We start from the raw sequence: 14686 nt of genomic DNA on the forward strand, positions 1-14686 counted from the left end.
CTGTTCTTGATGGCAGGGACTTTCTAGGAATTAATAATGGTTAGGGTATATGCACCTCTCTTACTCTGTGCCAAAGCAGTAAGCAAGAGGCTAGTTGGGGGAGGCTGCAATAGACCATGGAATAGAAATGGAAAATTGTCCTAAGGAGTTTTTGTTGTTTAGGTAGTCCTTGTAAAAGAAAACCAAAAAAGTAGTAGTTCAAGCACTAAAATGCATTACCTCCATTAGAAGTTCTGTTAAATAATAAACTTTAAATAGAATAAACTTTCTATGTGAAAGAGTTCTCTGTCATTCTCTTTTAAGACTGTGTCCAGCAGACAAAGGCTGTTGTCCATCCAGGTGGATCACAGCACAGAATCCCACCAAGTCTTTTTCTCTTTGAGCTTGTGTTGCTTAATCTGTCCAGCTGAACTCGGTAGGATGGGCAGATTGTAGGAGCATGATAGAGAGATGAACAGTAATTGTTGTCTCTAGAGTGCTGTAGATGGAAAGGCTGTTAATAAATGATCCAAAATATCTTAAACTGGCACTTTGGTGAAGCTGCATTGGTGGGAATTCTGCTTTAATGAAATAAAGATGATAGAATATAACATCTGGGGAAAAGAAAGTGAAAGGGTAAAGTCAGTAAAGATGTAAGAGAGAACAAATGCTAGTTTAATTTTTTTAGGGGAAGAGAGGCATGGAAGTAATCCATCCTGTATTTTGGGAACATCCAATAGGATAGAAGCCTCTACATGTAGCTCATGGGAAATGGAGGAGAAATTTGGGCATCTTGCTAGGATTCTTTCCCACCTCCCAAGTCTTTGCTCTCTGAAAGTCTCTATCCCTTTGTCAGCTAACCATTCCTCCAGTTGATTGCATTTCTCGACAGCACAAATGGAGGCTAAATCTCACCTTCTCACCTGTTGCTGCAACTGGTTTTGGATGCTTGACTTTACAATTTTGCTAGTGGAATTTTTACCTCTGAGTGCAGACTATGAAATTACCTTGTGTTTGTGTTATGAACTGAAAGCTCCGCATTGGATGAAATACCTATGGACACATGGTATTGAACATTTGAGATAAAAGTTTGCAGAAACACCATTTCTTACTACGTTAAACATGATACTGAGTGGATGTTGCAAATTTGCGCCATGTTGTTCATGAATTGTGAGAGCACAGGTTTGCAGGTCCTATAGTAAGTGTGGAGGAAATTGGTCTTTCACAGACTTAATCAGTCACAGAAATTACATTTCACCATGAATCATGTTTGTGATCTAGATCAGGACTCTCATTGAAGCCAGAAGAATAATTGTTTGGAAGAGACGAGTGGAAAGTAATCTGTAATTCATTTCAGAGAGCACCGAGTCTCTGAACAGCAGTACTGGGGTGTATTATGTTGTGTTAGATTTTTCTGTGCAAGAAAGAATAGAAATGTTTAGAATTCAAACATTCTGTCTTTATAATATTTGTGTTGTATTTGATGGGACAAATTCTGTGGTTTCAAACACAAGTATGACCCTAAGCCTAATGGAATGAAATCTATTAACCATTGTAGCTAATGCACGTATTGAATTTGAGGGGGAGTTCAAAGTTCTGTTCATGCAAATGTTTGGTGTCCTTTTGTTTTGTTCTTGTTTTGTTTGTTTCTTGGGATTTTGTTTTGAGGGTATTTTGTTACTCCCAATGACTTAAGTAAGAGTGCAATGTCATTGCTCATACAAGGAAGGCATTCAGGTCCTTTGTTTATTTAATACATTTTAAAAAAATCCTTGGCAAAGGAAAAGTATTAAAATGTTTGGTTTTGTTCTCGTAACCCCTCTCCCCGCTTTTTTTTTTTTTTTTTTTTTTTAAACTGACGAATGATAAATGAGCAATCTAAAAGCACAATCTAATCTGTTAGGAAACAAGCCCCCTCCATTTTCCGACACAAGCTGTTGGGGTTTGCTCCTGGTTTTGTTGTACATTTATTAGCAAAGCAGAATTTACTTCCTTTTAAAGTCATGAGCTTGGGAAGTGCACCTAAGCAAATTTTACATAATAGTTATGTCACTTGTTTTTAAAGTTCTCAAAAATGCACATGCTTTCCAGGAGATCAGAGCTGCTGCCCAAGGCATGTGTCACATTGGAGCGTCTCTGAGTTTCTCGGAGGTTGATAGAACTGGTTTTTCTTAAACTTGGTATCACATTGCTTTTGCAAGTGTATATTTGGAATACGTACTTTTAGTGGAATTATTCCAGGTACATCAGGAATTTTGCTGATTTGGATTTATGCTAGAAGAAGGGAAGTTTAAAATGTGTCTAAGGATGATTAGTATAATGTAGAATGTTCATCCCTTTGTACCCCTTGCATTGGTTTGTGGTGCCTAAAGCCTTTTGAAGTCTTGCTCTTAAAATTTTTGTAGTTTATGCATGCAGTCCCTCCCATGGAGGTTACATGCTTCTAGCAAAAGGAACTTCTAAAGTAATCATAATAACTAAGATTATTTGTTTCTCGAGGTATACATTGAATAACATTTTGCACACTTCTTTAGCAGAAAAGTTTTAAGTGATCAAGAGTCCCGTAAAATGACACAGGAAAGTATTTGCTGTGTGCTTTGACTCTGATTCTTTTTTTGCAGGTATTGAATAAAATATGCTGTTGTCAATAGGAATGCTGATGTTGTCTGCCACTCAGATATACACTATTGTGACTGTGCAGTTATTTGCCTTCCTGAATCTTTTACCTGTGGAGGCAGATATTTTAGCAGTAAGTATAATAATATTTTTCTAAATGGATGAAATCTCTATAAAATTGAATCATCTCTTCAACTATTCTATTAATGAATCAGTTAATAGAATAAATGCTGTATCAGGTTGCTTGGAATGGAATTGCCTTAACAGTTTACTTCAATAAACAATAAGTTGTACATTTTCAAATGGGTTTACAGATGGTTTGTCAGGTACCATGACAGTGAGAGCACCTAATTCCCATAGTCATTTACAAAGGTCCACTCTGACCAGATGTCCTGTAGACTGTTATAACCCTGTTAAAAGAATTCCATGCTTTGGTTTAGACAGCAGTTTAAGTTTTGGTGATGGGTGCTATTTTCTAGGGTTACTGAAAATAAATAAATTATCTTCTATGGCTAGTGTAATTTATTTGTGTGTGCTGGAGGCCTTGTCAGTAAGAGTTTTTGTGTATATTACACCTAGATGTAATTTTTAAGTAGCTGAAGATACCTGCTGTCATTAAGGAAAGTAATTTTTGGGTGTGTAGAATTTGAAATGATGAGGTTAATAAACAGTATAATGAACACAGATCAGTGGTAAAAGCTGTTGCTGTGCTGTTTATTACCAATTCAATATATTGTGGCATTTTAAGGAGAAAGTTATAAATGTCTTTGTAGGATAGAGCTTAAGCTACTGAAATAATTAAACCTAATTACTGTAGGCTGCTTGTTCCAGTGATATGGAGAAGAGTTGTTAATGTCATACCAGTTTTGGAGAACAGAGTGACAAACTCTAGGAGACAAATATTAAAATAAAAATACTTAAAAGTTTGCGGTAAAGTGGGGTTGATGAAAACTAAAGCGTGTTATTTGGATTCTCAGGTTGTTACTATTGTATAAATGCTTCTTGTAGAAACAATATAAAGAAACAATGCAAATAGATAATTGCTTTATTATGGCACTGACACCACCATTTTATTGTGAAATTTTAAACTGTCTTCCTACGGTAAACACAATTTCCCTTTCCTCCCTTTTCTCTGTCACCAAGCCTGTGCTTCCTCTTTTCATAAAAGCTTAACTTTTGTTCTTGCTTCTTCCTCTCTTAGAAAAGTTATTTAAAGCAAAAGAAACAACCCACCCCAACATCAAAAAAGAAAAATAGGGCATTTTGGAAGTTTAGTTTGATTTTTTTTTTTTTTCTACTTAAGCTTTTGCGTGTAGTATTCTAAAATAATTCCATGTAAAAACAAAGTGTCTTTTCTTCTTGGATATTTGGAAGTTGCAGATTTATTGTGAGAATATCTTGAAGGCAGAAATGAAGAGATGAACTAGACACTAAACTTCTATACAAAGAAGCCAGTGGAATGCTTAAGAGATGCTCAGAAGAGGGAATGTTTGCACTGTGTCACATGGAATTGCTGGTGTACAGATCACTTACAGTCTTGAGAGATTTCACGGTTTAATGATTATCCCTTTGTTAGCAAAATTCTTTCCAGAGTTTTGGGTTTGCCAAGGAAAGAAGTTCTTTTCCCTTTTAATTTGGGAGCGGTTTTATGCTTCTGTGTTCTCGTATAGTTGCAGCCTCAAAGGGTCATGTCTGTGTAAAATGCTGTTATGTGCATGTGAGACAGGATTGGTTATTTTGTAGAAAAGGGGTAAAAAGAAATAGGTTTGTGATGAACTCCTGGCTTAAGCGGGGGCTTGCCAAGTGATTCAAGGGAAAACTGACAGTAGCACGAGCTCAGGACATTTTGAAGAAGGTGGATGGAAGAAGGTGGTGCACTGGTGCTCTCTGTGGTGGAAGGTCAAGAGGAGAGGTTGTGTGGAGCACATTGGTTACACAGAACAAAGAAGCTTCCTTGAAATTTGGCTCCATTCCTACCTCTTTCCCCTCAAAGTTTGTGGGAAGAAGGCTCCTTCAAAATGTTGCTCCTTTGGAAGACTTCAGATAAATCATGGCACTGTTTTTCTCTGAACTATAATTTGAGCTCCCTTGTCTAAGCCTGGCTTGTAGGAAACAGCCCTCTGGAGCAAACACGATCCTTACGTGGCTGTTCTGTGTGACAGCTGGATGATATGATGAATAGACAAACACTTCTGACTTGCTAAACTGTTTAATTAAACAGCTGATGCACGTTCAAGTCAGTTAACTGTAGAGTTCACAACTTTTGCAGGAAACACTTTTTTTTAATGAAAAAATATACCATACATACACTTAGCACTTTTTTTTGTGTGAATTCTGCATTGGTCAGGCATGTTATATAGCCAGAGAAGATGAACAAAGAAAGGGGGAACAAAGCTTCCACAGATTTGAGGTCTTTTACAGTATTTTTCTGTTTTAAAATGAAAGCTCATAGTTATTATAAAACAAAACCAAAGAGATACTTTTCAGCTACTAATCCGAATGTATAGCAGGGAATTGGGAAGGGATGGCATAGGGAGGCTATTCTTTGTCTACAGTGAAGCACCTCTTAAAAGCTGTTCTTCCCTGTACACCAATGAATTCAGGGCAAAACACCCACCACCACCATCCAATGAAAACTCCACATCCAAATGTCCCAGCTCTTCAGATTTTTGCTCGCTTGGTTTGTTAGTAGTTTCTGTTCTGCTGATATGATGGTATTTGAATTTTAGGCAGTAGAAAGAGAAATTTACCATATAAATAATTCAACAAAATATCTGTTACTTACTTTCTTGTTTTGACAGCTAGATAAGAAAAGAATGATGTTACCATATGAGTAGAAATAGGTGGAATAAACAATTTTGTGATTTCATTGACATGGTCACAGGATGTCCTATGTCTGATAAATGTTTTAATCTAAAAAAATACACAGTGTTGTTTGGTTTTGTTTATACTTGTTAACTATTTCTGTCTTGCTGGAAACCTAATTTTTTTAAAAAAATTTTTCTCTTAGTATAACCTTGAAAATGGAACCCAGACTTTTGATGATCTACCTGCTAGATTTGGCTACAGACTGCCAGCAGAAGGCTTGAAGGTAAACATATATATCTATCTATCTGTATATATATATATATATCTTGTGCTGGTATAAGCTGGGCTAGAGTTTATTTTCTTCTCAGTGTCTGGTATGGAGCTGTGTTTTGGGTTTGTGCTGAACACAGGTGATAATATAGAGATGATTTTGTTGTTGCTGATTATACAGAGCCAAGGTCTTTTCTGTTCCTCCTACTGCCACACTGGTGAGGAAGTTGGGAGTGCATGGGAGTCTGGGAGAAGACACAGCCAGGACAGAGGACCCAAAAGGATCAAAGGGATATTCCAGACCGTATGACATCATGCTCAGTATATAAAGTGGGGAGAAGAGAAAGGAGGGGACTTTTGAGTATGGTGTTTGTCTTCCCAAGTCACTGTTGTGTGTGATGGGGCCCTGCTCTCCTGGAGGTGGCTGAACACCTGCCTGCCTGTGGGAAGCAGTGAATGAATTCTTTGTTTTCCTTTGCTTGTGTGTGTGGCTTTTGCTTTTCCTATTAAACTGTCTTTATCTCAACCCACAAGTTCTTTAGCTTCTACCCTTCCCATTCTCTCCCTGATCCTGCTGGTGGGGGAGTGAGTGAGCAGCTGCACGGGGCTTGAGGACTGGATGGGGTAAAACCCCCACAATCCTTTTTGGCACCCAGTGTGGGGCACAAAGGGTTCGGGATAATGACAGATTTGATTGGGAAGTGCTAGATTGAATTTGAATGTTGAATATATATAGAGAGAACTGTATCTGCTGAACGTTTCCTCCATAAGCTAGAAAAGATAAAAATTAAAGGAATGTAGTTCAAGGAAAAATAAGGACAGAAATTATTAATCAGCTGCTCAAACAAAACAAATGTGCAAACAGATGTTGCCTGTGAATAGGCAGATTCTTTTCCTAAGAAGAGGATTTTGGTAGTCTTTGTCTACTTAAGGAGAATTTGTTGAAAATTTTTAATGAATTAATTAAAAATAGGTAAATAATGGAAATCTAAGGTAAGTTTGGTAGACTGCTGTTGTTTCTGTTTTGATGGCAATACTGATACATGGTGTCAGTTACCTTGCACTGGAATCAGCAGATGCCAGACTTAATTTTGTTCTGATACAATTTTTTGAAAAATGTATTTGGAAGATTCATTGTCTCCATACAGTCATATTTTGGCAAGCCCTTTCATGTTGTGAAGGGTGGCAAGGCAAGAGAGATTTCCTTACGTGTGGCCCACATTTTGTGCTGTGTAAAGCAATTGTAGCTCTGTTTTTTGGGAAGTTACAACTGTTGTCAGTTCGCTCCTCTTGTTGCATTTCTCAAGCTGCTGAATAGAGACGGTCAGGGGCTGCAGCTCTGCCATGGTGCCTGTGCGTTGTGCCCAGCACTGGGGCCAGGGGCAGGGGTTGTAATTGGTCCTGTACCCTCTCCTTACATGGTTTCATTTCAATTGCAGTCCATACCCCATAGCAGGTGAGAAGGTCCGGCCATTCTTCCAGTGCCCCTTCAAGGATGGGCTGCACTAGTGCTCTTTTATTTTACTCTGTATCAATAAGTGGGGAAAATGCAGATACACATATATGTTTTTGTTACTTTTCTGTTAGAGTGTCTTCTTGAAATAGCATCATGTTGGGCTAGGGATGCTGGGCTGTGACTTGAGAAGCGATCATAATACTGTCAAGAGAAGGCATTTAGAAAGTGCTCACCTAGTGATCATCTATTGAGTTAGCAGAAAAATTTTTTTTAAGTTTTCTTAATCCCATTTTCATTGACATGGAAAGACATGTAAGTATTTATACTATATGAAATTGTAAAATGCACCTAGGATTAGAGAAGACAGAAGTAAGATGTAAAGGTTTGCAGATGTTAATGGAACTGGAAAGGGAAAAACTATATTGACTTCATGCAAGATGATTAATGTGCAAAAACTGTCCAAGATGGATATGGCCATGGGAATACAGGTTAGGCTGTATCATTATTTTGTGCTGGATTAGAAATTCTGAAGACCCAATGTCTTCTGAAATGCAGCAGCAAGAATGTTTTGTGCAGCAGGATAATTACTTTTCGTGTCGTGGTGTGGTCAGTACCTTCACTTTGAACACAGGAAGATGTGTAGGTGGACTGAGTGAAATTAACAGGAGAGAGATTAAGTTGAAAGGAAAATGGGAAGGAACTGTGAGAGGTTAAATAAATGTATCTTCCTTAGACAGTGATGATAAGGCACATTCTGCTCTTTCTGGGTTCTGCTAAGGTAGTAGCTGTCCAGACATACTGGTGGCAGTAGTAACTGGTGTGAAGGCTTTTATTCCTTTTATCTCTGTAATGTAAGATCGAGGAGGTAGAAACTAAATTGTTTAAAAATAAACTACATATGGTGATGTTAACACTGTGAACTGGTGTCGTAGTCCTGTTGCTTAGAAAAGTACTTAAAAGCCAGATGAATATCCAGTTCAGTTGTAGTCTTCACATTCTCTGAGGCTGTTTGTTGCTGAGATTACGCAGCTGATGCTTTTTGGTGTGTTGTGCCGAGTTCAGCACCAAGGGGCATGCTCCTTCTTTCTGGCTGCCTGACCTGAGGTGCTCTGCAGTGACAGGAGCCATTTGTTTCCTTTAGAGTCACATTTGTACAGTCAGTGTTAGTAAGTTTGTTCATTTTGGATAAAATGTATTTTCTCTTCCACTCCGGCAGTTGAAACACTTGTCTGCGAGAAAGGTGGTTGTGTCTGGCCATCCAGGCAGTTTAGGGCTTGTGGGAAGTTCAGGCTTCCTTACTTTTTTTTGCTGTGGAAGTGGCTACATGGAATCAGTCATGCGGCTGTGATTTATTTGTCTTGCTGTCCCTTTGAACATTGTATGAGGGTTTATGACTGAGATCTATATGCTTTTACAGCTTAGAATTCGTATACAAAAATTTAGGCAGACCACCTTGCAAATTCTGGAGAAGGGGAGTTTGTATATACACCCCTATGGAGACCATTAATAGCCCGTGAGGGCAGGGAGTTGCTTTTGTGTTACGTCTGTCTGTAGCCGTATGGCCCCAAAACTGCCTCTGCAGCATTATTAATGTTGCAGTGTTGAGAGTAACCACTATGCAAAAAAAAGAAGCTGGTGTTAAGGTAAAAGGGTGGATCACTCTTTATTTTCACGTTGCCCTTTTAATCCCAAAGGGTAATGAAGTACTGTGAGAATTCCTGTAACTCAGGAATTTCTCTGCAGTTCCCCTCAAGAAGGCTTCGTTTCCATGTCCAGTGGCTGTTATCATGGGGAGAAGGTGTGTTAAAGCTGTGTAGTTGTTTACTGACTATATGGAGAATCAGGGGGTGATTAAATGATTTACCCAAGTAGTGAGCCAATTTAATACACCAAAAATAGATGTAAGGAGCTTTGATTCTGACCTTTTTAACTGTTAGAGAGCTCTGTGTCTTAATTAAGGTAGATGTCATCACACGTGTAGAAATGGAGTTTTAGACCTGAATATTATACTAAAACTTTTTCTTTGCATTAAGGTTTTAATTACTTTTAAAAATTGCTATGATATTTGTTACAATAGGATGCAAATGGTATACTCTTTCAATGCTTGTGATGAAGATTTATTAGTATGCAAGTTGTAAAACACAATCTGTCAGATTCTATGGTAACTGGTACCAAAGCATAAATGTAAGTACTCCTCAGTTAAATAGTTCCTCGATTATAGACAGTTAAGAATGTATGGTAGCATTAAGGACAAGATGGTCCAATCATAGCTGGCCTTTGGCTTCTGTAGATGCATTTCTTGATCTGTAACACGGTGTTGTGTGATTCGTGTAAAACCTCTCCATAGAATGCAGTTGGTTCCCCAAGGGCCAGCCTAGTTAAAGTCGAGAAAAGACTTTGCATGGAGCCATGTGCAGTGAGTCCAGCAGTGTGTGCTGTATGAATTGGGGAACCTTAGCAACCTACATTTGGCTGTCAGCAACTCAGTTTAAAATTTTCAGTGGTTATTGCTTTAGATTGTTACAGACTTTGTAGTGTTGTGCCTGTCACCATGAACTTGGCAAAGAACAAGATTGCTGGTGCAGCCACTCTGCCAAAAATTATATTATTGCAAAACTAAATTCCTCAAAACAAAATTTCTTCCCTATGTTTTAATTAAACTTTATGAATAACATATTTTTAAAGTATAAGATTATATATAAAGAATTAAAAGTACGTTTAAACTGATGGTTCATATAAATATACACTGTGTATATATAGACTATCATACATATTTGTGTATGTGTATTATGTTTGTGTATATAAACTGTATATAAAAACTTACACATATTCTATATATTTAAACTGACAGTTAACTTGTACATTGATATGCAATTATGTATTTATTATATATATTTCTAAACAGCTGATGACATCTCTATCTAAAGCTGTCGGTGAAAACTGAAAGCTTAGGATATATCTAGACATGTAGCAGTAATTTCTTCAGCCCACAGCAGTGCAAGTTCTCATGATCTTTATTTGCATGAAACACACTACTTACTTTTTTTTTTTTTTTTTTTTGCAATTTACCTCTCTTTAGCTATATGATAATTTGCAAGTCTGGTAGGAATATTCCTCTGTAAAATGCTGTTCTGCTGCATTAGTGTTAGAGAGGGTATTTCATGTGAAGGGTAGGCAAAACTTCTCTGGGTGTCCAGTCTGGATTTTTCTGTAGTTTGGTATCACAATATGTTGTGAAGAGACTTAACAAAGGGGAGACTAGTTAATAGCAACCTAATAGTTAATTAACTAACATTAAGCTAGCTAATCAAGAAGCTCCTTCTCAGGTGATCTAGAGAGCTGACCAAGGAAGCAAGCCCATTCTACCAAGGGGAAAAGGGCCAGCCCACTCCCTTCAGAGTTTGGACAGGCAGTGCTGTACAATGTGCCTCGTGTGCTACTGGCACTGTTGTGTGTGGCAGTACGGAGTAGTTCTGGCACTGGGGAGGAGGGCTGAAGGGAGTAGTCAGCCTTGAAGTCGCAGCATTGGGGAGTGGAACTCATGCCGGCACATCCCATATTCAGGTGAGCGTGCTTCCTGTGAGAGAAGCTGTAGAAGTTTTCAGCAGATGTAAAGTGTGAGGTTATGAGAGTTTCTACTTCGACATTTTCAGTGGTGGAGAGCTCAGCCACCTAAAAACAACTGAAAGATTGCTTCAAAGTCGATATTGCCAGAATTTCCTACTTCTGTGAAGCTTTCAGCTGTAGCTTATTGAGTGATCTTTTCTTATCACAGCAAACCAACTATTTTGTATGCTAGGTCGGTGCTGGGGTCATACATGGAACTTTGCTTGTGTTCTGTTGTTAATTGGTGAGTTCTGAGTTTGTGTTGGTGCTTCTTAGGCCATTGTACTTCTGATTTCTTGATTAGTCTCCATATGTCTTTGAATAATAGTTACACTATATTAATGTAGTATATGCCATCTTATTGTATCTTGCGTTACACTGCAAAGTCTGAGTATGATGGGATTAGAAAAACTGTATTTTCTTTCAAACTTTCTAATTCTTTACAGACATAAAGATTCTGATGAATCAAAATACGTAATCAGGGAAGTAGCAGAAATCTTGCTATGGTATAGGACTGAGCTGATAATAAGAATTTGTTTAGCTATTGTATGAAAATGTGCAGTTTTCTTTCCATATACTTGCCTATCAACCCCCTTTTGTTAAAGAGAAATGAAGCTTCTGTTTCTGCTCCTGTTTTCTAGGGATTTCTAATAAATTCCAAACCAGAGAATGCATGTGAGCCTATAGCGCCACCTCCTCTGAGAGACAACTCCTCTGGTGCTTTTATTGTGTTAATCCGAAGGCTGGAGTGCAACTTTGATGTCAAGGTAAGATTTGATTTCCCCTCACCCTCTGTTTCAGAGGTGCTTCAGAAAAATATCTGTCACTAACAGTGGAATAGATACTGATACGAAGGGGAGGGAGAATTTTATTGTCTCCAGACAGATAAAGCAGAGCTCACCAAGTCCAGCCAATAACCTACCTGTGACTAAACACCATTATGTCAACTACACCCGAGCACTGCGTGCCGTGTCCAGTCTTTCATTAAACATCTTCAGGGATGGAGACTACCACCTCCCTGGGCAGCCCCTTCCAATGTTTTACCACCCTTTCTGTGAAGAAATTCTTCCTCATGTCCTCTGGCACAGCTTAAGACTGTGTCCCCTGGTGTTACTGATGGTTGCCTGGGACAAGAGCCCTACTCCCACCTGGCTGTACCCTCCTGTCAGAGTTGTAGAGAGTGAGAAGGTCACCTGTGAACCTCCTTTTCTCCAGGCTGAGCCCCCAAGCTCCCTCAGCCACTCCTTGTGCTTCAGACCCTTCCCCAGTTCCATTCCCTTCTCTGGACATGCTCCAGCCACTTGATCTTTAAGGTCCCTTCCAACCCTTAACATTCTATGATTTTAAAAATGCAAAATTAGAATGACTTGTGTTTGACTGTGGTTTTCTTGGAAATTAACCTGATAAAATGGGGCAGCTAAGGATGTCTTAAGAAAAGCAGGGCTCTTCAATTTGTTGTTCACTTTCGTGAACTAAAAAGAGATTCAGCTGGATTTGCTTTTGCTGCTGTGTGGTAAGTTCAGTTATGTGGTAATTGAAACATATAAATTCTACGTAGACTGTAGATTGCACCTGCAGAGGCAGGTTCGCTGCATGTAATCTGCCTTCACATCAGACTTGGGAATGGCACATAGCCTGTCCTGGGGATCCTGCCACCACGTGTGCATATGGCTCAGTGGGAAAAGAAAGGGGGACAAATGGCTACTTGCCTTTTGTTCCATGTCCTCTTTGTCTGTCTAATTGTTGTCCATACACTGACGGGACAGTATTGCTTCTGGAGACATGGTTAAAGGAACAGGTCTGAATTTGGAAGACTTCTGCATTGCCGTTGAGAGGTCTCCATAGTCAGTCCTTTATGGATTATGTCACTGGAGCTCTGTATGTAAGAATTTTTGGTTACGTTTTATATTCCGTATGTTGATAGGAAAGGGGGTTCCCACTCATTTCTTGTTAGACAAAGAGCAAAGTAGCAAGTGGATCAGCAGTTCCAAGGTGAGCATGGGTATCTGCATACTTTGTGCCCAGCGAATCCACATCTTTAGTATATTGTTAATACTCCTGCAGTATTGCATTGTATAATTGCATGCATAGTACAGCATTTTCCCTTAAAGTTTCTGCCAGAAAGTGGCATGTGTGCTGAGATGTGAGCTGGATTACCCATCAACTACTTGACCGACAGAATGCATATTTTAACAAAAATTGAAAGTTGTCTCTCTCTTTCTGTTTTATGTTGAAAATGACAAGTGCAGGTACATAGTTTTTTCTTGATTTCTTTATGTATGCACTATGGATATTCTCTGGGGTGATGCAATATTGGCCAAACTCCCAACCATGCATGTATGTTAACATCTTAAATGGATTTACTTTTTTTTTTTTTTTTTGGTTTTTTGTAATATTGGGATTTCTCAAGGTGTCTATTCTGCATTTTCCAGTAACATTCTTCTGATGTTTGAAATATAGTCATTAGCAATATGGGAAGAGAATCAATGTTGTTGGGATGAAACCAAAAGTTTCTCAAGGTGCTCTAAGTGCTTTTTGCAGCTTGCAATGAGTTTTTTATACTGTGGCGGATGCAGTAAAAGCAATATCCAAGATGAACAGTTGTAATTTAGCTAAGTTTATGTTGGTAATAGTCACTGCAGTAAATGCCATTTACATGGACCTTGGATTTTCATTGTATTGATGAAAAGGGGAGTCTGTATTAGTAATATAACTGGTACACAGGATGTTAATAATTTTGTACCTGTAGTTATAATTTTGCACTTCTCCATGAGAAAGCTTCTTATACCCAGGCTTTCAGGCGAGATATTCCCCATCTCTAAAGCACAGAAAAGATACTGCTCATCTGACTTCATGAACTATCAAGTGGTAATTTCTAGATTACCAAAGTAAGTTAGTGCCTTTATTTTCAATTGCAATCAAATGTTTTTAACTACCCATAGAAAGTTTTAAATTCTATTTTTAATATATATAGATAGTCTGTCTGCAGACAATATTAAAATGGCTTTCTAAAACAATAACTACATGAGTATAAGAACAATGATACAATTTTGCTTTGAAAGGTGACACTTGGTTTATAAGTGCAAATTACGTTCATATTAATCACTTTGTCAAAGTGTACCTTATCTCAGAAAGCAGACTTTCACAGTCACTGTATTTGGAAGCAATATTCTTTCCAGTAAGTATTTTGTGTGGCTTACAGGTCTTAAATGCCCAGAGAGCTGGATACAAGGCAGCTATAGTTCACAATGTTGATTCTGATGACCTCATAAGCATGGGATCCAACGACAGTAAGTACAGGTATCACTTCTTCTCTCCTGTTTGAATATCATTTCACCGACTGGAAACAGCAGCACCACCAAAACCCCCTCAAAACCTCAACCACAAAACCACCACCACAAAAACAAAAACCACAACCAAACTAAACAAAAAACCCAGAGAAATCCTCCTGCTTTTAACATTTAGTAACAGGAGATATTTGCATAGGAACAAATACATTGACTTGTGCCTTCTCTGAATGTTTCTTTTAATTTTCCTTCAAATTTTAGTTCAGGTGTTCTGGGCTAGATTTATATTACTGATGTGGAAAATAGCTGGTGTGTTGTTAATTAAGTAGAAATATAGGAAAAGTAGAAAACTCACATTTGGAAGGAAAAACTTTATAATATGATATTTTAGTATTTAGAATCATGGAACCCTTTATAATATGACATTTTAGTATTTAGAATCATAGAACCCTTTAGGGTGGAAAAAACTTTTAAGATCATGAAGTTCATCCATGATAGTCATTCCAGTTTGTTGTTGCGCTGTTAGGTACATCTTCCTGTTCTCTGGACAAATGGATTCTAGTATATCATGTGCACTTACTTGCAGTTTTTCAGTTGGAAAAAAAGTATTTAAAGACCGATGCACCATTTACTATTTGGTTCTTGTGTTAGCTGTTCCAGTTTT

General features: G+C 38.2%; 1 protein-coding gene across 2 annotated transcripts in view; it reads left to right on the forward strand.

The window, feature by feature from the left end:
* Positions 1 to 14686, forward strand: part of RNF13 (ring finger protein 13) — a 30193-nt gene that overhangs the window by 3104 nt on the left and 12403 nt on the right. For both annotated transcript variants that reach the window (XM_010397473.3, XM_010397474.2), the window contains exons 2-5: positions 2601 to 2728; positions 5606 to 5686; positions 11377 to 11502; positions 13938 to 14025. In XM_010397473.3, the coding sequence (XP_010395775.1) occupies positions 2615 to 2728; positions 5606 to 5686; positions 11377 to 11502; positions 13938 to 14025 (409 nt within the window). In that variant the 5' untranslated portion in view covers positions 2601 to 2614. The remainder of the gene's footprint in view (positions 1 to 2600; positions 2729 to 5605; positions 5687 to 11376; positions 11503 to 13937; positions 14026 to 14686) is intronic.

The sequence above is a fragment of the Corvus cornix genome, chromosome 9 (assembly GCF_000738735.6).
Source record: "Corvus cornix cornix isolate S_Up_H32 chromosome 9, ASM73873v5, whole genome shotgun sequence".
Classification (NCBI taxonomy): Eukaryota; Metazoa; Chordata; class Aves; order Passeriformes; family Corvidae; genus Corvus; species Corvus cornix.